Source organism: Ochotona princeps, chromosome 3 (assembly GCF_030435755.1).
Source record: "Ochotona princeps isolate mOchPri1 chromosome 3, mOchPri1.hap1, whole genome shotgun sequence".
NCBI lineage: Eukaryota > Metazoa > Chordata > Mammalia > Lagomorpha > Ochotonidae > Ochotona > Ochotona princeps.
The window spans coordinates 25256288-25280521 of record NC_080834.1 but is presented as its reverse complement, the minus strand read 5'-3'; the positions used below and the strand labels follow the sequence as shown (position 1 = coordinate 25280521).

The following is a 24234-nucleotide window of genomic DNA, read 5'->3' as shown; positions in this document are numbered from 1 at the left end:
TCTGCAGGGCCCCTACTTGTCCTTCGGATGCCTGGCCTTATCACCCTCCCACGTTAGGGTACACCAGTGATGCAATCGCTGCTGGCCCTGCCCCACCACGGGCCCGGGGAGGGGTGGGGTAGTTGGAGCTGCGTTCCAGGGTGAGGCAACCCCGGCGGGGCTCCGGGAGGGAAACATTCTCCCCCGGGGATCCCCAAGCCCATCTGGGGGGCTCAAGTTGATCCCGTCAGCAGGGATGGGCTCTGGGGGAAGCCAAGCTCGCTGGCCTCAGGGTTCAGAGCAACAGGTAGGTCTGGGGCCTGGCAGGGGACGTGGGCAGGATGCCCCGTGTGCGTGTACCCTCAGCCCCACGCCAGCCCTGCAGGGCCTGGGGGCCACCACACCTCAGCCTGGGCAAGAGGACCTTACATCACCACACACTGACTTTATTACTGAGGTCTCAAGATGAGAAAAGATCTCTTTATTAATTTGAAGAGCAGAGTGAAAGATTTTTCCATCCACTGGTTCACACCTCAAATGGCCGTAACAGTCGAAACTGAGCTGATCAGAACCCAAAGCCGGGAGCCCCATGCAGGTGCCCCATGTCGGTGCAGGAGCTGAGCCCTTGGGCCGCCCCCACTACCCACTCAGGCACACCAGCAGGGGCAGGACCAGGCTCAGCCCCTCCCCAGCCGGCATCCCCCCAGAACCTCTGAGACAGACCCAGCATCCAGTCACATGACACAAACAGGTGGGGGTTGGGGAGACAACAGGTCACACAGGTCCCCACGCTGCAGGAGGCTGCTCGCCCTGTGGGCTCCCTGCTCAGTTGCCCACGAAGCTGCAGAGAACAGTGCCCAGTGCAGCTCTGGGAACACAGGGGGCTGCCCTCATGACCCCACACCTCAGTGGGGTGCCCCAGCAACCCCACTGGATTCTGGCCCCAGGGAGCGGAGGTGAAAGGCAGCTGGCATGATGTGTGAGCTGCCAGTGTGAGCGAGGGCCTCCCTTGGGCAGCGGCTCTCACGCCTCAGTCTTGGCCTGGCCCAGTTGTCCCCCGTGCCAGCCCAGCAATGGGTCCCGCCTGGCTCCTTCCTGTCCAGGTGACTCACAGCATGGTGGGCAGACAGGGGCTGTGCCCAGTGCAGTGAGGCCAGACCTGGCCCTCACTGATTGTGCCCAGGGTTGGGAAGGGCAGAGGCCCAGCGAGGCGTGTGCCTACGAGCAGGGCAAGGGCCCAGGGACAGCCTGGGAGTCGCCACCCTGGGGGCTGCTGGCCTGGCGTGGAAAACAGCTTTCCTGACGGATCCTGTGCCAGGTTGGGAGCTAAGTCCCCGGCGCCTCTGTCTCCACAGGAGTGGGCAGGCAGAGCAGAGTGGGCTCTTGTGTGACTACCACTGCCAGCGCGCATGCCCGGGGGTGCACACATCCCAGACCCTTGGGCCACAGCTGCTCCCCACTGCCCACCAGGGCTCCGCGGCCACGCCCGGGCTCCACTCACCTCAGCGCCCTGGGCCATGTTCCCCGGCCCTGGCGCCGGGACCCTTGGCCTGGTGTTCAAGAGCCGGGCACAACATGAAGGACTGCTGTCCCAGCGTCCCCCACCTCTGAGAGGACAAGACACAGGAAACCTGAGCTGGGCTGGCGGAGGGGAAATGGGGACCCCAGGGGTCTTCACCCCTCGCAGGCTGCATCCTAGGTGTGTCCCTGGTGACACATGGCACAAGGGACAATACCGCGGGGTGCCCTGGCTGAGAATGGGAGACTGAAGCTCACCCAGGGCCGGGTTCCAGTGCTGACCCTGACCTCGCCCCGCCGCCGAACCCCCTCATTCCCCTCAAGACGCCCTGCCAGGGCCCTGCCGCTTCCTGGCTGCGCCCATGTTGGGGTCTTCCAGCCGAGTGGCTCCCCGGCGGAGGATGAGGGCGCTGTTGCTCCGTGCAGGGCAGGGTGGGGCACCCGCAGCCCCTGCTCCCGAGCCAGCTGCTGCTCCGGGGTTGAGCCCTTGCCCAGCCAGCCTCTTCCCGCCCGCGGGAACAAGAGGAGGAGCCCACCTCTCCGGGAAGTCCAGCCCCAGCCCTGGTGTGTCCCCTGCCACTCTGTCTGACCTTGGACCAGCCCAGCCCCTAGCCTCGCCCCTCGCAGTCCTGCCACCGCTTCACCCCTCCCTGCCAGGAGAGAGCAAGCAAGGCGGTGCAGGGCTGTGGGTGCTGCGGGCCGCTCTCGTGCACCCTGACTCAGAGAGGTTCTCCTTGGGACCCACATGGGGCACACCCCAAGAGAAGGCCCCAGTCCAGGTCAGGGGTGGGGCACAGTTCACAGCAGAAACCCGTAGAACATCTGGACTTCCTGTGTCCACAGAGACCTGTGTGAAAAACTGTGCCGGTTCCCAAAGCCTGCGCGTGCAGTCACACCAGGGGAGACTTGCTGTGCCAGGGGCACCTTCCTGTGCACGTGGGCGTGGGCTGAGCGCTCTGGCCGGGAGGACAGGTCCCTCTGGGTGTCTGGCCTCGTCAGGAGGAGCGGGTGACACAGGGAAGGGGCCCTGGGCCATGCCCACTGCTTGAGTTACACCCCTGCCTCTAATCCCTGGTGGGAGTACACACCACAGTCAGACACAAGATGTTGTCGAAACACGTGTACGCAGACCCCACACACATGCCACACAAGTAACAGGTCCATGTGTGACATGTGCCCACTACACACCGCATATGCCATAGCACACACCTGATCCATATTTGCCACGCAAACATGCCAGACACGTGGCACCTACTCACCACACACACATACTATACATCACATTACATATGCACACCACATGTGAGACATACCACACATGTGACACACCACACACAACACACATAACACCTACATTCCATATATGTCTCACACACATCACATTGGCCACATGTATGACACACAGACACATCCAGGAGGCATGTTGAGCATCCATGAAAATGCACTCTGCGAAAGTGTGCACGTGGCTCAGAAACCCACACGCTGCGGGAGTGTGTGTCAGTTTCAAAAACCTTCAACAGCTAAGTTGATCTTCAGATTTCACATGAGCATCGACATGGTTGTTGATGGCAACATTGCACTCAAACATGCATGTACTCACATGGCTCACGTGGCTGCACACGGCTGTGTATGGCTGCTGTGTGAGGACTGTGCAGGATCTGGACATGGCAGCAGAGTTGGTCGATGGGGCAAGCTGGGTCCCTGATACTCCCTGTACAGACGCTGGGAGCAAAGCTGTGCAGGAGGCTCGCTCATGGTTCACATGCTCCCAGCATTCAATGTGGGGCTCACACCTTCCCAGAATCCCTGTGAAGTTCACTCCCCCAGCATTTCCTCTGGAGCTCACTCTCTCAGCATTCCCTCTGGAGCTCACTCTCCCAGCATTCCCTCTGGAGCTCACTCTCCCAGCATTCCATGTGAGCTTCACTTCCTCCCAGCATTCCACATACAGGTTACTCTCCCAGCATTGTATGGGGGTTCACCCCCTCCCAGCATTCCACATACAGGTTACTCTCCCAGCATTCTATGGGGGTTCACTCTCCCAGCATTCTATGGGGTTCACTCTCCCAGCGTTCCACGTGGGGCTCACCCCACCCAGCAGTCTATGCCCCAGGACCAGCTGCAGCCCCGTGGAACTTAACCTGAGCCCCCTTCCCCTGTGAGCTGAGACCCCAGCACTGGCGGGAAGGGTGGGCTCCTCTAAACCCTGCGCTCAGCTGCTCTACAGATGGTTCTGGGGGACAAGCCGCCAGGAAGGAGGGGAGGGGCGCTGCTGTGACTCACCCAGCCAGCCCCTCCCCTACCCCTCCCCGCCCCATCCCTCCCTCCCTCTCTCCCGCCGGGCCGGGCCAGGCCGCAGACTCCCGCTTGCCAGCCTCAGCTTCCACCGGCACCCACAGGCGTCCTCGGTGACTGCAGGCCGGCGACATGAGGCTGGCCCACGCCCTGCTGGCCCTGCTGCTGCAGGCTGGCTGGGGGGCTGCACAGGACCTCCCGGAGGTTCCGAAGGCCATCGCTTTCCAAGGTGAGTGGACGGCTGCCTAACTGAACTCTGTTTCTCACAGCCAGGACATAACGCCTGGGCTCGGGACCCCCGCCTAGGGGCCCTGTCCACCCCGACTCAGCCCTCTCTTCCAGAACCCGCGTTCAGTCGCCCCAGCATGCCCACTGGAGTGTGGGCATTTTCCAGGGAGTTGGGCCAGGGAGTCCGGGAAGGATCCCCTTGTTAACTCTGTTTTGTGCCACGCCAGACAGTCAGCCTAGAAGCTCGGCTTCATGCAGATTCCAAACCCGACAGGGAGAGCAGACAGCAAGGTTTCCCTGGGACCTGTGGGAGGGGGACCCTGAGCGGGACCTGCCAAGGGGATGCTGCCCGGGAAGGAGGCCGACACCACACAGGGCGCCCTGCAGGAGGACCCCTGGGAGGACCCTGCCTCGGGGAGGGCTGGTGCAGATGCCTACCCAGTGCCACTAGGGCTCGAGTCCTTGCTGGCTGTGGGCAGGCTCTGCCCTCGGCCCTCATCCAGTGGAACAAGTGTGGCTAAGGAGCTCACAGGCCCTGTCCTGCTTGGCACAGACTGTCCTGTGGACCTGTTCTTCGTGCTGGACACCTCTGAGAGCGTGGCCTTGAGGCTGAAGCCCTATGGGGCCCTGGTGGACAAGGTCAAGGCCTTCACGAAGCGCTTCATCGACAACCTAAGAGACAGGTGGGCCGTGCGGGCTGGGGGTGCCGGAAGGAGGCAGCCTGCTGTCGGGTCCCGCAGCCCCTCCCTGTTTCCACTGGAGCGAGTGGGGTTTGAGGCAGCCCAGTCAGCAAGCAGCGGCCAGGCGAGCCAGGAGGCCAGTGCTGAGACGTGTGGTCCCAGGGTCTGTGTGTTGCAACCCAACAGACACGGCTCCCGGCCTACTCCCACCCCGGACAGAGGGAACGGGTTTGGGAAGCCAGTCCCACCCCCCACTGCCCATGCAGCCCCCAGAGCTGCTACCTAGGGGACACGGTGTCCCTGCAGCCCCACACACCCCACAGCCAGGAGCCCCAGCGGTGAGTCTGGGCTTGCGGCATGGGCTACTCCACTCACTCATTCCTTCTCTCCACCTGTGTGGGGCCCAGCCATGGATGTGGCCAAAGACCAGACAGATATGGGGACAATGCAGGGCAGAGGCAGCTGCCTGCCTGGTCTGCAGTCTGCTCGATGGGGCAGGCGTCAGGGGCCTCGGCATGCCACCTGGTAAGTGGGCAGGCAGCCCCCGGCCCCCAGCAGAGGGGCCTTAAGTCGGGAGGAATGGGACCCCAGCATCCCCCAGCACTGGCCTTTCCCCCTCTGCTTGGCCTCGGCTCCACTGAGGAGCCTCATCCAGGCCAGGGTCTCAGGCAGCTCCTGTCCCCGACTCTGTGTGGCTCCTGCCCCCACTTCACGTGGCTCCTGGTGCCCCCAACTCCATCTGGATCCTGCCCCCAACTCCACATGGCTCCTGGTGCCCCCACTCCACATGGCTTCTACCCCCCACTCCATGTGGATCCTGCCCCCAACCCTACGTGGCTCCTGGTGCCCCCACTCTGTGTGGTTCTTGCTGTCCTCCCACTCCACGTGGCTCCTGGTGCCCCCCCATCCTATGTAGTTCCTGCTATCCCCCCACTCCATGTGGCTCACAGCCCTCGGCCCACAGGTACTACCGGTGTGATCGCAACCTGGTGTGGAACGCAGGCGCACTGCACTACAGTGACGAGGTGGAGGTTATCAGCGGGCTCACGCGCATGCCCGCAGGCCGCGACGCACTCAAGGCCAGCGTGGATGCTGTCAAGTACTTCGGCAAAGGCACCTACACTGACTGTGCCATCAAGAAGGGGCTGGAGGAGCTGCTGGTCGGGTGAGTGGCCAGGTCACCTCCTGGCCAAAGGATGCTGTCCTGTCTGGCCACCGTCTCCTCACAACCCCTGGGGTGGCCAGGAAGGCTGAGGGGGCAGCTGGGCCCTCAGTGGCAGCCCACAGGGAGGCACTGCCCAGCGAGGGCCTGTTGCCCTCTGTCCCCAGCATGTCTCCCATGGCAACGGGGAACCAGCGGCCATCCATACCAGGTATGTCCAGGTCCCCCTGTGCCCAGCATGTCCACAAGACTCTGCTTTGACCCTCGCCAACAGGTGGCCACGCTATGTCTCCCGTAGTTGGCAGCCGTGGAGCCCGTGGGTCCTGGCCCTGGGAGTGCCCAGGTCACCCTGCACACGGGGCCTGGCTGTCCACAGCTCTCGGGGCTCCTGGGTGGGTGAGTGGGCGGGATCTCACTCTGTCTCCCTCCCCCAGGGGCTCCCACCTGAAGGAGAACAAGTATTTGATTGTGGTGACGGACGGGCACCCCCTGGAGGGCTACAAGGAGCCGTGCGGGGGCCTGGAGGACGCCGTGAATGAGGCCAAGCACCTGGGCATCAAGGCCTTCTCCGTGGCCATCACGCCCGACCACCTGGTAGGGTGCTGCCCCACCTCCTGCCTCGCCCGCCTGGGGGACCCCACTGCCCAGCTTACCTCCCGCCTCCACACAGGGCCCCACCTGCACCCCGCCTCCCACCAGCATGGGGCCTCTCAGCCGCCTGCCCGCCCTACCCCAGCGCCTTCGGGGCCACTGTGCTAACTTCTGGGCCATGGTCCCTGGTGGGTCAGGCCTGAGGCTCCGGGGTTAGGGCTGAGAGGGATAAGGATTGGGGGGCCAGGACTAAAGGTCTTGGGGCAGAACGGGTCTCACGCCTGGTTGGGCCCTCAGGAACCGCGTCTGAGCATCATCGCATCCGACCACACCTACCGACGCAACTTCACAGCGGCTGACTGGGGGCAGAGCCGCGACGCAGAGGAGGCCATCAGCCAGACCATTACCACCATTGCTGACATGATCGTGAGCGCGGTTGGGCGGGGCAGGGCAGGGAAGAGGGCAGAGTCAGGGGAGAGGGGCAGGGCAGGGGAGGGGGCAGGGCAGGGGAGAGGGCAGGGCAGGGGAGAGAGCAGAGTCAGGGGAGGGGGCAGGGCAGGGGAGTGGGCAGCGTCAGGGGAGGGGGCAGGGCAGGGGAGTGGGCAGAGTCAGGGGAGGGGGCAGGGCAGGGGAGAGGGGCAGGGCAGGGGAGAGGGGCAGGGCAGGGGAGTGGGCAGAGTCAGGGGAGGGGGCAGGGCAGGGGAGAGGGGCAGGGCAGGGGAGAGGGGCAGGGCAGGGGAGAGGGCAGAGTCAGGGGAGGGGGCAGGGCAGGGGAGAGGGGCAGGGCAGGGGAGTGGGCAGAGTCAGGTGCAGTGGGTGGAGGGTAGAGGTGGGGTGGGGAGGGCAGGGTGAGGTGGACCTATAACAGGGTAGGGCATTGCCAGACGGCACCCAGTGACAAGGCTTTTCCCTTGTGTTTTTCAGAAAAATAATGTGGAGCAGGTGGTAAGAGCCCCAAACCCTCAACCCCGCGCCTGGGTCCAGAGGACGGGCAGTGCCAGCGGCTGCACCTGTGGGGGCTGAGGGTACCAGGGGCTGGTGCAGGGCGCATCCTATTGGACGCTGACCACTCTCTTTGCCTTCCCCCAGTGCTGCTCCTTTGAGTGCCAGGTGAGTGGCCCACAGCCCCATTCCTAGGCACCGTGGCCCTTGTCTGGGGTCCGGGGCTGACTGTTCCACCCCTCTGCCTTATAGCCGGCCAGAGGACCCCCAGGACCCAGAGGAGACCCCGGGTACGAGGTGAGTGGGCACCCCTGCCATGCCCCCGGAGGGCGGAGGCAGGTTCACCGTCATGGCCATCCATGTACACTGACCAGGAGTACCCTGTGCCTCCATGCACACAGCCGTGTCCAGGGAGCGGCTGAGGGAGGCCCACACTCAGGAGTGGCCACCCAGCCCCTTTCTGGTTACTGTAGGGGAGTGTTGGGAGGGGTGGCCTGGGGCAGGACTCCACGGAGCTGAGAACCATGCACCCCAAAACCAGGAGACCCCCTGAGCACGATGAGACCGTGCTTGGGACAGCCTGGAGTGGCCGCAACCTTGACCTGTATGTTGCAGGGAGAACGCGGGAAGCCAGGGCTCCCAGGAGAGAAGGGAGAAGCTGGAGACCCCGTGAGTGCCTGGCTAATGGGGTGGGGAGAATCTGGACCTGCAGAAGCTTCTAGAACAGCTGTCTGCTGAGCCCAGGTCACAGGGCTGTCCTCTGTGGGCAGGGGCACTGGCATGGCCACTCTGCCACTACCCTGCCTCACCCCTGCTGACTGCCCATCGACTCCCACTACCCCTCCCCAGCTCCTCCCATCCCTTGGCGGGCAGGGGGTGGGGGGTTGTGGGCTCCTCCCACCAGGTCCCTCCCTGGGTGGACCTCTAATCCCCTCTGTGTTCCAGGGAAGACCAGGGGACCTCGGGCCTGTGGGCTACCAGGGCATGAAGGTGCGTCTCGTCCCGGGGTGAGGGAGTGGGGAGGGGAGGGGTCCCTGCTGGTGCTCACGGAGCCTCCCTCCTTCTCTTGTACAGGGAGAGAAGGGCAGCCGAGGGGAGAAGGTGAGTAGGGCATGGCGTGGACGGGCAGCAGGGTGGCCTTTCCCGTCCACCGCGCCCATGATGGGGGAAGCTGCACTGCCCCTCAGCACGCGTCAACACAGGCCCGGCGGCCCACCATCACCATGGTCCCCATGGCCATTGGCAGTGGACGCTGTAGTGCGCACCCCTCCTCTCACTGACTGGACAGAACAGACGGGGGCTGGGGTGGGGTCTGGGGGCCTGGGTCCACCCTGACCCTCCCCTCTGTCCCCACAGGGCTCCAGGGGACCCAAAGGCTACAAGGTGAGTGTGGGGTCGGAGCTGGGGGACTTCTGGGCAGTACTGGCTGATCTCCCTCTGAGCCTGTCTTCAACTCCGAGCAGGGCGAGAAGGGCAGAAGAGGCATTGATGGTGTGGACGGCATGAAGGTGACATGGGGCGTGGGGCGGGCAGCAGGGCAGGGCTCCTGGGGTGGACCCTCCTGGGGTGGGCTTCCTGGGTGGACCCTTCTGGGGTGAACCCTCCTGGGGTGGACCCTCCTGGAGTGGGCCTCCTGGGGTGGACCCTCCTGGGGTGGACCCTCCTGGGGTGGACCCTGCTGGGTAGACCCTCCTGGGGTGGGCCTCCTGGGGCGAGGTATCCTTTGGGCGGGAGCCAAAGGTCCAGCCAGGTTCTCTCCTTGAGGCTCAGTTCTCTGTCTCATTCCTGCCCTGTCTTCCTCCTTCCAGGGAGACGCAGGGTTCCCTGGCTTGCCTGGCTGCAAGGGCTCCCCTGGTTTCGATGTAAGTCCCCCCAGCCCAGCACCGTGAGTCCCTGGTGGAGCTCAACACTGCCCCCTCCATTGTCATCATGTGGCATCCAGGCCCACTGTGACTGCCTTGTGTACCACCCCTCACAGGGAGTTCAAGGACCCCCCGGCCCCAAGGGCGATGCTGGCGCCTTCGGACTAAAAGGAGCGAAGGTCAGTGCTCATGGGCCCCGAGGGCCCAGCCAGGGATCTCCTCGGCACCACCCAGCACTGGGCATCTTTTCCTGCTGTAGCGTGCCAATGCCACGGCCTCTGAGCTCACCACCGTGCTCTCTCCCTGTGGCCAGACCTCCCTGCCCAGCTCCCCACTCGCCCTGCACGGCGCCCTGACCGCCTCACCCACTCCAGGCAGCAGGCTGGCTGCTTTACTCTGTGCTATGACATCTCTCCAGCATCCACCGCCCCGCCACAGGCCAGGACCACGGCCTACAGGCCAGGGCCACGACAGAACCAACACGGGCTCTCATCCAGCTGCCGGCAGAATTCCTGCTTCCTGTGAGCCTGTGGCTCTGCTCAGTGCCCACAGACCCTCAAGGCACCATGAACCACCCTCACTCCTCCACGAACACCCACACTGCTCCATGAACACCCACACTCCTCCATGAACACCCACACTGCTCCATGAACACCCACACTCCTCCATGAACACCCACACTGCTCCACGAACACCCACACTCCTCCATGAACACCCACACTGCTCCACGAACACCCACACTCCTCCATGAACACCCACTCCACAAACACCCACACTGCTCCACGAACACCCACACTGCTCTGTGAACACCCACTCCACAAACACCCACACTGCTCCACGAACACCCACACTGCTCCGTGAACACCCACGTTCCTTCACAAGCCCTAGCAGAAGAGTTTGGAGGCCAAGCCCGTAACGTGGCTCCCAGGTGGCTACCCCAGCTGTGGCCCATGCCATCACAGCATCTGGCAGCAGCACATTCCATGCTGCAGACAAAGAATAAGTTGTCATATGACCTCAGGGGATGTCCTTGGCCACATGGACAAGCAGGCTGTGGAGAATTCCAGAAGCTTGGGTCAACACAGAAGGCCTAGTCTGGGGCCCCTCCCCAATTCTGGGGGGCCCACCCTCATGCCCATGGACCTGACTTGGAGGCACCTCGAGACTAAGCCCACTCCAAGATGGGCTTCTGCTTGGGACCCTTTCTGGGTTTTCCTCAGAGGCAGGATGTGCCATGGAAGGCAGCGGAATCTTCTGGAAGCCAACTAAGGGCTTTGCCACCTCATCCTCAAGTTGGCCGATGACACTGCTTGCCCTAGACTTGAGTTTCCCAATTCAGCTGCCTGGCAATTGGCTGGGCTTAGTGGCATTTGGCAACAGGTTAAGGTGTTGCACAGTGCTGGTCAGCAGGTCTGGGTGGGAAGGGTGGGCCTGGCCCCAGAGGGCCCCGACAGCCAGCACCCAGGCTGCATCCAGAGTGCTGGACTCTGACCCTTGACCTTTGCCAGGGTGAGCCTGGAGCCGACGGGGAGCCTGGGAGACCTGGAAACACAGGGCCGCCCGGAGATGAGGTGAGGGCAGCTGGGCAGGACAGCTCGAGGGTGCCCAGGTCTTGGGTCACCAGGTGAGGCCCAGGAGCTGACCACTGTTCCACCGTGTCCCTCCCAGGGTGATCCGGGAGAGCCTGGTCCCCCCGGAGAGAAGGGAGAGGCTGGCGACGAGGTGAGTCCCCCAGCCCGGCCTCTGCCCCTCGCTGAGCTGAGTCCGCTCCCCTAGACTAACCGGCCTCTGCTGCTCCCACTCCCAGGGCAATGCAGGACCTGATGGGCCTCCCGGAGACAGGGTGAGTCCAGCCACCCAGTCCTTCTGTCCCCCCGGAGCAGGACATTGAGCCCCAGTCCTGCCTCAGCTGAGGACAGCCTCTGACAATGGACGGTGTTTGAGGGTCGTGGCTGGAGAGCAGGCTGGGAGCGAGCCCCCAGCTGCTCTGGAGTGGCCTCAGCCCATCTCTGTACACAGGGCGGCCCCGGAGAGCGAGGACCCCGGGGAACCCCAGGTGTGCGGGGCCCGAGAGGAGACCCGGTGAGTGACGCTGAGTAAGGAGTGACCGGCCGGTCCTCCCCTGCCCCGGCCGGTCCTCCCCTGCCCCAGCCGGTCCTCCCCTGCCCCGGCTGGTCCTCCCCTGCCCCGGCTGGTCCTCCCCTGCCCCGGCCAGTCCTCTCAGCCACTGCCCAGAGTGGAGGCAGCCTCCCATCCCAGCCTGGCCAGCTCTGCCCCAGAGACCCTGTGGTCCTTGTCCCCATGGACCAGTTGTCACAGTGTCCACAACAACCTTCCCCCACTCCTGTGGGGGAAGAACCATGACCCCAGCACAGGTCAGTGTCAGGGCTCAGGTTCAGGGATTTCTGGGCCTCTACCCTTGGGGTCCCCATGCAGGCCCCTGTGCAGGCAGCGGGGACTCAGGCCTGACCCCTCCTCAGCCCACTCCCCCAAAGGCAGGAGGGGGCCGAGGGCTGCACGGAGCACCCAGGTTGCATACGGGGGCAGAGGAGCTGCGACCTCTTGGGGAGCCAGCTGTCACATGAGGGTCTCAGAGATAATGCAGAGGGAAAGGATGTGGCCGCCAGCCCCAGTGTGAAGCCCTGGCTGCCGGCTCGACCTGCACCCTCATGGGCTCACATGTCTCTCCAGGGTGAAGCTGGACCACAAGGTGACCAAGGGCGAGAGGGCCCCGTCGGCATCCCAGGAGACCCGGTAGGGAACATGGCTGTGCAGTGAGGATTCAGCCAGGAGGTGCCTTGTTCTGGCTCTGGGCACTTCCTGCAGTTCCAGGACCCATGGATGGAGGGGCTGTTGGAGCCAGGCTGGGAGCCCAGGATGGCTGCCTCAGGAGGGGGGCGGCCACCTCGGGAGGAGGGGCAGGATAGAGTGGATGCTGGCCAGCTCCTACAGGCTGTGGTTCCCACAGGGCGAGGCCGGCCCCGTGGGACCTAAAGGCTATCGAGGCGATGAGGGCCCCCCAGGGCTGGAGGTGAGCATCATTTCACTGCCCCCACTCCCACCCCTGACTGCCTGGTGCTGGCCCTGCATGATCCTAGCCCGACCCCACCTCCAGGTACCCCAGCCCCAAAAGTAATGTGCCCCGATCCTGCACCCACTGTGACACAGCTGTCCCTCCCCCTTCTTAGGGTCCCCGAGGTGCCCCAGGACCTGCTGGACCCCCTGGAGACCCAGGGCTGATGGGCGAGCGGGTGAGTCACCACACTGGCCTGGGGAGCAGGGCCCAGTCTGCTGGGAGGCAGCACAGCGGGCCCCTTCTGGCCCCTGTCCAGTGCAGAAAGGGCAGCGGGGACTGGCCACAGGAGCTGCCTCCCAGGCTGCCTAGGCCTGGGCTGCCCAAGCTGCACTGGCGTAGCCCTCCAGTGACAGGGACCCTGCTCTCTCCCCAGGGCGAGGACGGCCCCCCCGGAAATGGCACCGAGGGCTTCCCTGGTTTCCCTGTAAGTCATCCCCAGGCCCTCGAGACCCCTGGAGACCTGTGCCCCCATTCAGGGCTCCCCTGTCCTGGGCGCTCAGGGCTGGAGGGTGGACCTGAGCCAGGAACCTGGGGAGCCCCGACCTCTGACCTTGTGCCGGTGCCTGGTGTAACCTCCCCTCTGCACCCACAGGGCTACCCAGGCAACAGGGGCCCCCCTGGGATAAACGTAAGTACCCCTCCCTCTCCACTCAGCCACAGGCGTGTGAAAACAATTCACACACGTGCACACCCACCGTGCTTCATGCAGACATGTGTGCACACATGCTGCCACATGGAGACACGGCTCCTGCACACATGTGCGCACACGTGAAGCCACAGGACAGACACACATACGTGCACACATGAATATGGGCGCCTGCACACACGGTGGCCCCAGGTCAACCGCTCCCACGCCTTCCTCTATGGACCCTGCCGCGGCTCACCTTCGCGTCATCCGCAGGGCACTAAAGGCTACCCGGGCCTCAAGGGAGACGAGGGTGAACCTGGAGACCCAGGAGAGGACGTGAGTCGGGGGCAGGCAGAGCCACGGGCACGGTGGGTGGGGTGCGGGCTGTGAGTGGACACCGGTCCCCCATGCTGGGCTCTGACCCACAGTTACCTCCTTTCAGAACAATGACATCTCACCCCGTGGTGCCAAAGGGGCGAAGGGTTACCGTGGCCCCGAGGGCCCCCAGGTAGGTTGGCATGGCCAAGGGCAGGGCAGGAGCCCCCACATGGGGGATGGGCTGGTCACCAGGGTAGGATCACTGCTGTGGGCAACACTGCCAGTACAGGCTGAGGGCCCCAGCTGGAGGCCCTGCCCATGCAGCTGCTGCAGGTCTGTAGGCCCTTGAGGGGGAGCTGACAGGGTGGGGGAGCTGACGGGGTGGGGAACTGATGGGGTGCGGAGCTGACAGGGTGGGGGAGCTGATAAGGTGGGGGAGCTGACAGGGTGGGGGAGCTGACAGGGTGGGGGAGCTGACGGGGTGGGGAGCTGACGGGGTGGGGAGCTGACAGGGTGGGGGAGCTGACAGGGTGGGGGAGCTGACGGGGTGGGGAACTGATGGGGTGGGGAGCTGACAGGGTGGGGGAGCTGACGGGGTGGGGGAGCTGACGGGGTGGGGAGCTGACGGGGTGGGGAGCTGACGGGGTATTGAGTTTGGAGAGACTTGCTGAGGACCAGGGGTCCTGGGGAGCCATGGACACCTGTTCATAGCCCTTCTTGTTCCTTCTCTGACAGGGACCCCCAGGACATACAGGACCCCCTGGACCAGACGTAAGTACACATCAGTGAATACCCCCAGGGACTGAGCTCAACTGCCCACACCCTGCACACAAATGGGGCAGCTGCAGATGGGGTGCTGGGCCTCCCATGGGAACATGTAATGACCACAGGAACATGTAATGACCTTAGGGGACACTTGATAACCACAGGGGACACATGATGACCACAGGGACACGTGATGGCCACAGGGGACACATGATGACCACAGGGACACATGATGACCACAGGGACACATGATGGCCACAGGGACACGTGATGGCCACAGGGACACATGATGACCACAGGGACACGTGATGACCACAGGGACACGTGATGGCCACAGGGACATTCAGTAATGATGGGGAATGTGTCATGAAGGACAGGTGACTGCCAAGTAGGTGAGCAACTCAGGTGCCCAAGCTTATGGCCAGGCAGGCCAGGCAGGGCCAACAGGCACGGGGAAGGGCTCCCTGTGCAGACCCAGGCCTGCGCGAACCTCGGAGGAGCAGCTGCAGGCCAGGCTAGGCAGGGCCAACAGGCACGGGGAAGGGCTCCCTGTGCAGACCCAGGCCTGCGCGGACCTCGGAGGGGCAGCTGCAGGCCAGGCCAGGCAGGGCCAACGGGCACGGGGAAGGGCTCCCTGTGCAGACCCAGGCCTGCGCGGACCTCGGAGGGGCAGCTGCAGGCCAGGCCAGGCAGGGCCAACGGGCACGGGGAAGGGCTCCCTGTGCAGACCCAGGCCTGCGCGGACCTCGGAGGGGCAGCTGCAGGCCAGGCAGGCCAGGCAGGGCCAACAGGCACGGGGAAGGGCTCCCTGTGCAGACCCAGGCCTGCGCGGACCTCGGAGGGGCAGCTGCAGGCCAGGCAGGCCAGGCAGGGCCAACAGGCACGGGGAAGGGCTCCCTGTGCAGACCCAGGCCTGCGCGGACCTCGGAGGGGCAGCTGCAGGCCAGGCCAGGCAGGGCCAACGGGCACGGGGAAGGGCTCCCTGTGCAGACCCAGGCCTGCGCGGACCTCGGAGGGGCAGCTGCAGGCCAGGCCAGGCAGGGCCAACGGGCACGGGGAAGGGCTCCCTGTGCAGACCCAGGCCTGCGCGGACCTCGGAGGGGCAGCTGCAGGCCAGGCAGGCCACGGTGCTTGTTTTCTCTGCAGGAGTGTGAGATCCTAGACATCATCATGAAGATGTGCTGTGAGTGGCGAGGCCGCGCCGGCTCTGGGCGGGACTGGCCGGGGCTCGGGGTGGAGTCAGCAAGTGGGACCAGCCCAGGGAGGAGTGTACCCCATCTTACCAGAGGAGGCTGACTGGGGCCGGGGGGCCGGGGGGCCGGGGGTGCCCCAGGCACCGACCACCTCCCTCTCTCCTTAGCGTGCTGTGGTGAGTGCTGTGCTGCGGGTGTGGACAGAGCAGCCCCTCGGTGCCCACCACTCCACCCTGGCCAGTTTGTACCCCCTCGCGCCATCCTGAGCCTGGGGGGGTTGCTGTCCATGCCCCTGTTCTTTCCCCAGAACCCGCCTATCAGCAGGTGCCGACCCCCGCTGACTCCTCCCCTCTCCCTTCAAGCTCTCCCAGCTGCCTGGGAGTGGGTGGCAGACAGCGGGAGGGGGCGGTGAACGGGGTTAAGGCTGAGGCTGCCTTGTCCCGCCCCACCCCCAGAGTGCAGGTGTGGCCCCATCGACATCCTCTTCGTGCTGGACAGCTCTGAGAGCATAGGCCTGCAGAACTTCGAGATTGCCAAGGACTTTGTTATCAAGGTCATCGACCGGCTGAGCAAGGACGAGCTGGTCAAGGTGGGTTGTTGAGCCTCCTGCACCCCGGCCACTACAGTGCAATCTACAGCCCCCAGCAGGCCCCTGCCCCTCAGGCCATGGCACAGCTCCGGGCTGACCACGTGTGGACAGTGTCGGGGAGGGGTCAGGTTGCAGAGGGCAGGTGGGGAGGGGGCCAGGGCCCATAGAGACCCTGGGAGACGCGTGTGCAGGAGCCCAAGCCGGGCGGCGTCCACCCTTGCAGTTTGAGCCAGGGCAGTCGCACGTGGGCGTGGTGCAGTACAGCCACAACCAGATGCAGGAGCATGTGGACCTGAGGAGCCCCAGCATCAGAAACATGCAGGAGCTCAAAGAGTGAGTATGGGCCACGCGCCTCCTGACAGGCCCCGCCCTGCGTGTGACCACGCCGCTCCTGACAGGCCCTGCCCTGTGTGACCACGCCCCTCCTGACCAGGCCCTGCCCTGTGTGACCACGCCCCTCCCGAGCAGGCCCCGCCCTGTGTGTGACCACGCCCCTCCTGACCAGGCCCCACCCCTACGTGTGACCACACCCCTCCTGACCAGGCCCTACCCCAACCCTCCCACTTGGGCCCCACCGTGCCCACCCCTGTCACCCAGACCCTGCCCTTCATGCTGTACCCACCTGAGCACACCCATCACCCCATCCCTACTACAGGGCCATCAAGAAGCTGCAGTGGATGGCAGGCGGCACGTTCACGGGCGAGGCTCTGCAGTACACCCGGGACCGGCTGCTGCCGCCCACACAGAACACACGCATCGCCCTGGTCATCACCGACGGACGGTCAGACACGCAGCGGGACACCACACCACTCAGTGTGCTCTGCGGTCCCAACATCCAGGTGGGCACCCCAGGGCCTCCTCCACGGAGGAGAGGAGGGGTGTGGCTGGCTGGCACTGATCACTCCGGTTCCTCAGGTGGTCTCCGTGGGCATCAAGGACGTGTTCAACACTGGCCCTAGCTCTGACCAGCTCAACGTCATTTCCTGTCAGGGGCTCTCGCCCCAAGACCGGCCAGGCATCTCACTGGTCAAGGACAACTTCGCAGAGCTGTTGGACGACAACTTCCTCAAAAACGTCACCGCCCAGATCTGCATCGGTGGGTGTGGGCCGGGGAGACAGAGCCCTCAGCGGTGGTGGGGGATCGTGGTGGGCAGCTCTGGTCCCTCTGGCGGGGGATCGTGGTGGGCAGCTCTGGTCCCTCTGGCGGGGGATCGTGGTGGGCAGCTCTGGTCCCTCTGGCGGGGGATCGTGGTGGGCAGCTCTGGTCCCTCTGGCGGGGGATCGTGGTGGGCAGCTCTGGTCCCTCTGGCGGGGGATCGTGGTGGGAAGCTCTGGTCCCTCTGGCGGGGGATCGTGGTGGGCAGCTCTGGTCCCTCTGGCGGGGGATTGTGGTGGGCAGCCGGCTCACATGCAGGGACGTTTCTCCTTTACAGATAAGAAATGCCCGGATTACACCTGCCCAAGTGAGTACCTGTGGGCAGCGCACAGGGGCTGGGGCTCCGGAGGGGTAGGCCGCCGCTGGCTGGGGCTGGCAGTCCCATGGGTGTCCTGCTGGCAAGTCCCTGCTGACCGCTACCCCCTCCCCCGGGCAGTCACATTCTCGTCCCCGGCTGACATCACCATACTGCTGGACGGCTCAGCCAGCGTGGGCAGCCGCAACTTCGACACCACCAAGCTCTTCGCCAAGCGCCTGGCTGAGCGCTTCCTGTCAGCGGGCCGGGAGGACCCGGCACACGACGTGCGCGTGGCCGTGGTGCAGTACAGCGGCCCTGGCCAGCAGCGGCCGGAGCGCGCGGCCCTGCAGTTCCAGCGCAACTACACGGTGCTGGCCGAGGCCGTGGACAGCATGGCCTTCTTTAACGACGCCACTGACGTCAATGACGCCCTCAGCTATGTGACACGTTTCTACCGCGAGGCCTCGTCGCCCACGGCCACCAAGAAGGTGCTGCTCTTCTCCGATGGCAACTCACAGGGCACCACAGCGGAGGCCATTGAGAGGGCCGTGCAGGAGGCCCAGCGTGCCGGCCTGGAGATCTTTGTGGTGGTGGTGGGCCGCCAGGCCAACGAGCCCCACGTCCGCGTGCTGGTTACGGGCAAGACAGCGGAGTACGACGTGGCCTTCGGTGAGCGCCACCTCTTCCGCGTCCCCAGCTACCAGGCACTGCTGCGTGGCGTCTTCTACCAGACCGTGTCCAGGAAGGTGGCTCTGGGCTAGTGGAGCCTGGCTACCGCAGAGGGACAGCAGGGCTGAGCGCCCCGATCACCCCAGCCACCTCGATCCTTCTGAAAGCCGAGTCCACATGGCAGCACATGGGTGGACCTGGCCCGTGGTCCCCGCGCTCCGGGTGCTTCCTGACCCCCAACCTGGGCCCTCGTCTCCTTCATGGTTTAAAATGTCCGCTGATGACCCCATTTCATGTCCCCACTCCCAACCCCAAAGTGGACAACCTGCTCAGGCCACAGGATGCGGGCTGCGTGGTTTCCATGGGGGTGGTGGGGGACCACCGCAGCCTGCCTGGGATCACCTTCCTGGGAGGTTCTCGGCACGGGCTCCGGCCGGACCTCAGCGGACTGGGAGGCCTGGATCTGACCCCCGTCTTCAGGGAGCCTCAAGGCTCTGGAGCCCACGAGTGAAGGTGCTGCCGCAGGGAGGCCCAGTCCCGACTCGGGCTGGGCTGGAGGGCGCCCTCGGCCTGTGCGGGCTCTGGTTCTGCACCCCCCTGTGGCCTCCCCAATTATCACCCATGGGTTCTAATAAAGGTGTTTACTCCTTCCATGACTCCTTCCATGAGGGGAACTGTCGTGCCCTTGGCACTCAGGAGGGCGTGAGCCCCAACCCACACCCACAGTGGGACAGCTGCTACCCACGCGTCAGCCGCGTCACGCAGGCTCAGGCAGTGTGCCTGAAGTGGAGGCTGGCTGGGCCTGAGCTGCTCACATCCGACATGCACGTGGCTCAGCTGTGGAATTGGGGGCCCAGGAGACAGCCCCTCCTGCTGGCCTCAGGAGTCCCGGCCCGGAATGGGGAGAGCGACTGGACCCTTCCTGTGAACTGATGGGGCTGTGGACTCAGACACACCCTGAGTGCTTCCGTCTGCCCCTAGGCAGGGACCTTGTTATGGCAGTGGGGGGTTGGGGGAAGAGAGGGGTGGACAGCAGAAGGCCCCCTGTAGGAGGAGGGCAGCAAGGGCCTCCACACAGGACGGGGCGGCAGGGGCCCCCACATGGGGGCCTGCAGGAGGGGCTGCAGCAAAGCCAGCATAGTCCAAGCAGAAGCCAGGAGCCTGCACCATCTGGGTCCACTGCGCGTGGCTGGTGGGCCCACAGCCCGGTCATCCTGCGCTGTGTTCCAGGACCCTCAACGAGAGCTACATGAACAGCAGAGCTGGTGCTGGGAGCGGTGCTCCCACATGGCGTTTGTCACAAGCCTAAACGTAGCAGGAAGATGTGAGCTACAAAGAGGCAAGTGTAGAAGCAGGCTGGGTCAGAGTGGAAGGACGGCAAACTGTCTAAAGGGGTTGCGTCGGACGAGTTGCTGAAGCTTACAAAGGGTGCAGGAAGTGGGGGCTCCAGGCGGCCAGGCTGTGCAGCAGTGTGGGTGGGTGGGACTGGGGCGGCACTGTGGTACAGCAGGCAAACGGTCTGCCTGTGATGCCTGCATCCCATATGCTCCAGATTCCCGTCTGGCTCCCTGCCTACAGCCGGGGAAGCAGCAGAGGACCCCTCAGGCTCCTGCCCCCACGTGGGAGACCCAGGGAAGCTCCAGGCTCTAGCGTCGACCTGGCCCAGCTCAGGCTGCTAGGGCCACCTGGGGAGTGAACTCGTGGTTAGAAGATTGGGCAACCTTTTCTTTCTCTTTCAGGATGGTGGCTGTGTTTCCTGCTTGTTGGCAGGCCAAGGGAGCAGACACTCTCTCTGCTGGGCCACCAGCCTGTGGGGAGCCGGGCTCTGGGCTGCTGCTACTGGACAGTGACCGTCTGTCCCCAGCCCTGCGGCTGGGGACACAGAGGCTCACACACACGCACATGCATGTACACACCAGTGCACACATATTCATGCACACACTGCACGCACTGATCTACAAGTGTGCACACTCACGGATGCTCCTGTACACACGTGCTCTCGTATCCACTTTGTGCACATTCATACACACCCACATCCACCCATACTCACACTCTTTTAAGATATTTATTTTCATTGGAAAGTCAGATATGCAGGGAGGAAGAGAAACAGAGAGGAAGATCTTCCGTCTGCTGATTCACTCCTCAAGTGGCCACCACAGTTGGAACTGAGCCGATCCGAAGCCAGCTTTTACAGGTCTCCCACACGGGTGCAGGGTCCCAAGGCTTTGGGCCGTCCTCGACTGCTTTCCCAGGCCACAGGCAGGGAGCTGGATGGGAAGCAGGGCCGCCGGGATTAGAACGGGCGCCCTTATCGGATCCCAGTGTGTGCAAGGCGAGGACTTTAGCCACTAGGCTACCATGCCGGACCCCTCATACACACACTGTTATACACACGTGCACACACTCAGACACACACGTGCTCTTATGCATATGTATAGAAGAAATCCCAGTGGAGTGGACATGCAAACGTGACACATGTAAGAAAACATGTGGCCCGCATTGCGCCCCGACCCCAGAAATCTCTCAGTGCTGTCACGGGTCCCATCGCTTCTCACTAGTGTGACTCAGTAAAGGGAAAGTATAGCTCCAAGTCTGCACTCTTAGAACACTGATTTCTTAAAGAGTTTTAAAGACGTGTTTGTTTCTGTCTGAAAAGAGAGTTACAGAGAAAGAAAAAGAACCTCCAAATTGCTGGTTCACTCCCCAAGTGGCCACAATGGCTAGAGCTGGGCTGCTCCAAAGCCAGGAGCCAGGAGCTTCTTCCAGGTCTCCTAAGTGGATACAGAGTCCCAAGGCTTTGGGCCGTCCTCCCCTGTTATCCCAGGCTACAAGCAGGGAGCTGGATGGGAAGTGGAGCAGCTGGGATTAGAACCGGTGCCCTAAAGAAATGCCAGCATTGCAGGTGGAGGTTTAGCGTGCTGTACCACTGCACCTGTCCGGAACACTGTTTTTACCACTCAGAGGAGACAGTAAGTAGAAGGAGGTCAAACTCCATTTAAAAAGTGTCGGAGGGAGAAAGGCAACTGCGAAAGGAAAGTGTAGGAAGATGTGGACATCATGTGTGGTCTGACTGGCTGCTGCTGTCTAGCCTGTCTACACCTTACTGAGTAAGGTGCAGTTCTCATGCAGCAAGGAGTTTTAAGATATTTTTATTTAGTTGCAGCTGTATTTGCTTCAAAGACAAACACATTATCCAATAGCCATGATAGCCAGGGCCGGGTCAGGCCAGCGCCAGGAGCCTTGCCCTCTGTCTGGGTCTGCCACATGGTTTGCAGTGCTCCGAGTACTTGAGCACACTGCCCTCCCGGGTGCTTAAGCAGGGGGCTGGGTCATAAGTGGGGCACCCAGGACTAGAACCACTCCAACACGGGATGCCATCATTGCAAGGCCAGTGTGCCACAGCGCCAGCCGGGCAGCTTTCCATAGCCTTAGAGACCAGAACCGAAGCATTTACGTCAAAACATCACCACACCGTAACTCACTCGAAGTGTATTTATATGAACGGAGGGACGGAGGGAGGGACTGATTTAAGACCAACATCCTTCAGCTCACTCCCCAAGTGCATGCTGCAACAGCTGGGGCTGGGCACTCGGCCCAGGGCTCCCACGCCTGTGGCCTGCCCATAGCACGCAGCGGAGTGAGGAGCGGAGCAGGCAGGCACCCAGCCAGCGCAGACGGTGTTGAGCTAACCCAGGGGACGAACGCCAAGTGGTCTCTGGAATGTTCTCTGTACAAGACGTTTTCTGAACGACAACAGTGATGTTGAAAAGCAGGACGAGGGACTCTGCTGACAGATTGGGGTGTCGGTGGGGCAGGGAAGGGAAGCGGCGCAGCGGGGTGGAGGAACCCACCATGGGGGGAGGGTGGGGGCGAGAATCCCAGATTCTATGTAATTACAACACAATGTAATTAATGAATAAATTTAATAATAAAAAAAAAAAGAATGTGGAGCTGAGTGTTCCCAGGGCAAGGGGTCGATCCAGCATTCCAACCCTCCTCAAGTGCCTCCTGCCTTGTCCTGAAAAACCCGCTGGAAAGCTGATACAGGACCACGAGAAGTGGCGTTCCGAGGAATCCGTCTCCTTGCAGGCCAAGTTGGCGCTTCAGCTCTTAACGCAAACCAAATGCTCCTTCCCCAGCCAGCGGCTTTCTGGGAAGCTGTGACAGCCTTGAGGCAGCCCAGCTGCTCCTCAGGGTGCTGACGAGAAAGGGGAGTCCTCACCCCCCTCACCCGGAAGCCCCCTGCACTGGCCCTGGCCGGCGAGAGAGGCCGTGCGCTCCGGGCTGGGTTGGCAGCGGCGCCGCCACCGTCTGTATCTCGCGAGTCTCAGAGGAAGCCATCCTGCCCGGATCAGGGGTGGGGACATCCCGCCCAGCTGTGGGAGCCAGAGGCCAGGCGGAAGGCTGGCCTGGCATACTTCTTCTGAGGAATCCAAACTGTGTAGAAGCCAAAATGTTAGAGCCCATGTTCAACACTCAAGGAGGAGAAAAACAATGTGGACTTCATGCTTCAAAAGTTTCCACTTATGGGGCCGGAGCCAGGCCATACACACCCTCTGCTCTCCAGCGCTTGTATCCCTTAGGGGCACCCATTCATGTCCCGGCCGCTGCACTTCCCATCCAGCTCCGTACTGATGGCCTGGGAAGGCAGCGGAGGATGGCTCTAGTGCTGGGGCCACGCACCCACGTGGGAGACCCGGAAGAGGCTCCTGGCTCCTGGCTTTGGATTAGCTCAGCTCTGACTCGTGCGACCATTTGGGCAGTGAGCCAGCGGATGGATGATCTTCCTCTATCTCACCTTCTCTCTCTGTAAAATCTGCCTTAACAATAATTAACTAGTTAGTTAATTCATCAGATGTATCCATCACCCTGCACCCCGCCCCCCGTGCCAGTACAAATGCGACCCTGCCTTTGAGACCTGGGGTGGACACTGACAGCCCAACTGGAGAAAGTTAACTGGGGACTCAGCCGCCTTTAGTGACACACCTGGCTCAGTGCCTGGGGCTCAGGAGGCATGATGTGCCATGCTAGAGCAAGTCCTAACCCCAGACCGAGCACTGAACCCGTGCGCAGGACGCCCCACCCCTCAGGCTTCCTCTCCGTCTGCACACGGGCTCACCCCTGCTCGCTGGGGTCTGACGAGGCTTCCTGTCAGGCTCCTGCTTGAACTCCAGTCTCCCAGATGGTCCCCAAATGTGGCGGGAGGAGCTAGACGCAGCTGCGGGGGTGTGTTCACCCCCTCTCAGGGGAGGCAAATGTGCCAACTCCTCTGGGAAATCCGGACTCTCAGTGGGCAGTCCGCCTGTCAGGCCATGTCAGGACAAATAGGAGCGGGCTGCTGCTTCCTCCAGGAAGGCCTCAGGGCCTGCCTGGTCAAGTTCTGAGGGCTTCCATGGTGCTGTGGGGGGGTAGCTGTAAAATCAGGGGCCAGGCCCAGGCCCGCTGTGAACACAACCCCAACCTGGGAGGACAAGCCTGGGGGGTTGCCTTCCCTGCATGCCTCACAGGAGGGGAGACAGGCTGCCCCTCTGTGAGGCGCAGCAGGTGCCACGAAGCGGGGGAGGGGAGTTTCCAGTGCTGAGCTCAGTCCTGCCAAGCTCGTCCCAGAGGATGGCGCCCCACACCACTCGCCCCGGAGCAGGAGCTGACGGCCTGCCGATGCCCCACTCCTGGGGCCCACCCAAGTCCTAACGTGCTCATATGCCTGTTTTAAGGGCAGCTGCCAGGTGCCCCAAACCCCACCTGGTGGGACACCCGGTGCTCACCTCAGGCTGCCCTGGGCGGAAGCACTGTCACATTTTCTTTTTTTTTTTTTTTATTAAATTTATTCATTAATTACATTGTGTTGTAATTACATAGAATCTGGGATTCTCCCCCCCACCCTCCCCCCATGGTGGGTTCCTCCACCCCGCTGCATGACCATAGTTCAAGTTTAGTTGAAATTCCCTCCCTGCAAGAATTTGCCAAGCATAGAGTCCAACATCCCATAGTCCAGACAAGTCCATCTACTTATTGGGAAGACCCTCTCTGGTCTGAGGGCAGAGTCAGCAGAGCATCTTCCCGGTCAAATAAAAGCACTAATATACCATCTGCAACAATTAACATCATTATGGATTGAATTGACATGATATTGAGCAGTCAACATGCTAAAAATAAATGCGATTTCTTAACCACTTTTTGTGACCCCCCATTCACAGTTCAATTTTAGTTTATATATTACAAATGACATAATATCCATAACATAACATGATATGCTTAACATCATATCATATTAAATTAAGGCAA

General features: G+C 62.8%; 1 protein-coding gene across 1 annotated transcript; it reads left to right on the top strand.

Annotated features, from left to right (window-relative positions):
• Window positions 1–3889: 3889 nt before the first annotated feature.
• Window positions 3890–18597, top strand: COL6A1 (collagen type VI alpha 1 chain). Its single transcript, XM_058661532.1, has 35 exons — window positions 3890–4021; window positions 4574–4703; window positions 5665–5865; window positions 6297–6456; window positions 6751–6879; window positions 7378–7398; window positions 7543–7563; window positions 7648–7692; window positions 8011–8064; window positions 8341–8385; window positions 8470–8496; window positions 8752–8778; window positions 8859–8903; window positions 9204–9257; window positions 9374–9436; window positions 10766–10828; window positions 10926–10979; window positions 11065–11100; window positions 11277–11339; window positions 11949–12011; window positions 12226–12288; window positions 12446–12508; window positions 12707–12757; window positions 12926–12961; window positions 13235–13297; window positions 13404–13469; window positions 14015–14050; window positions 15191–15227; window positions 15405–15413; window positions 15693–15826; window positions 16050–16159; window positions 16482–16665; window positions 16742–16922; window positions 17260–17289; window positions 17419–18597. The coding sequence occupies exons 1-35, from the start codon at window positions 3925–3927 to the stop codon at window positions 18039–18041; spliced, it is 3084 nt and encodes a 1027-aa protein (XP_058517515.1). The 5' UTR covers window positions 3890–3924; the 3' UTR covers window positions 18042–18597.
• The last annotated feature ends 5637 nt before the right edge of the window (window positions 18598–24234 follow it).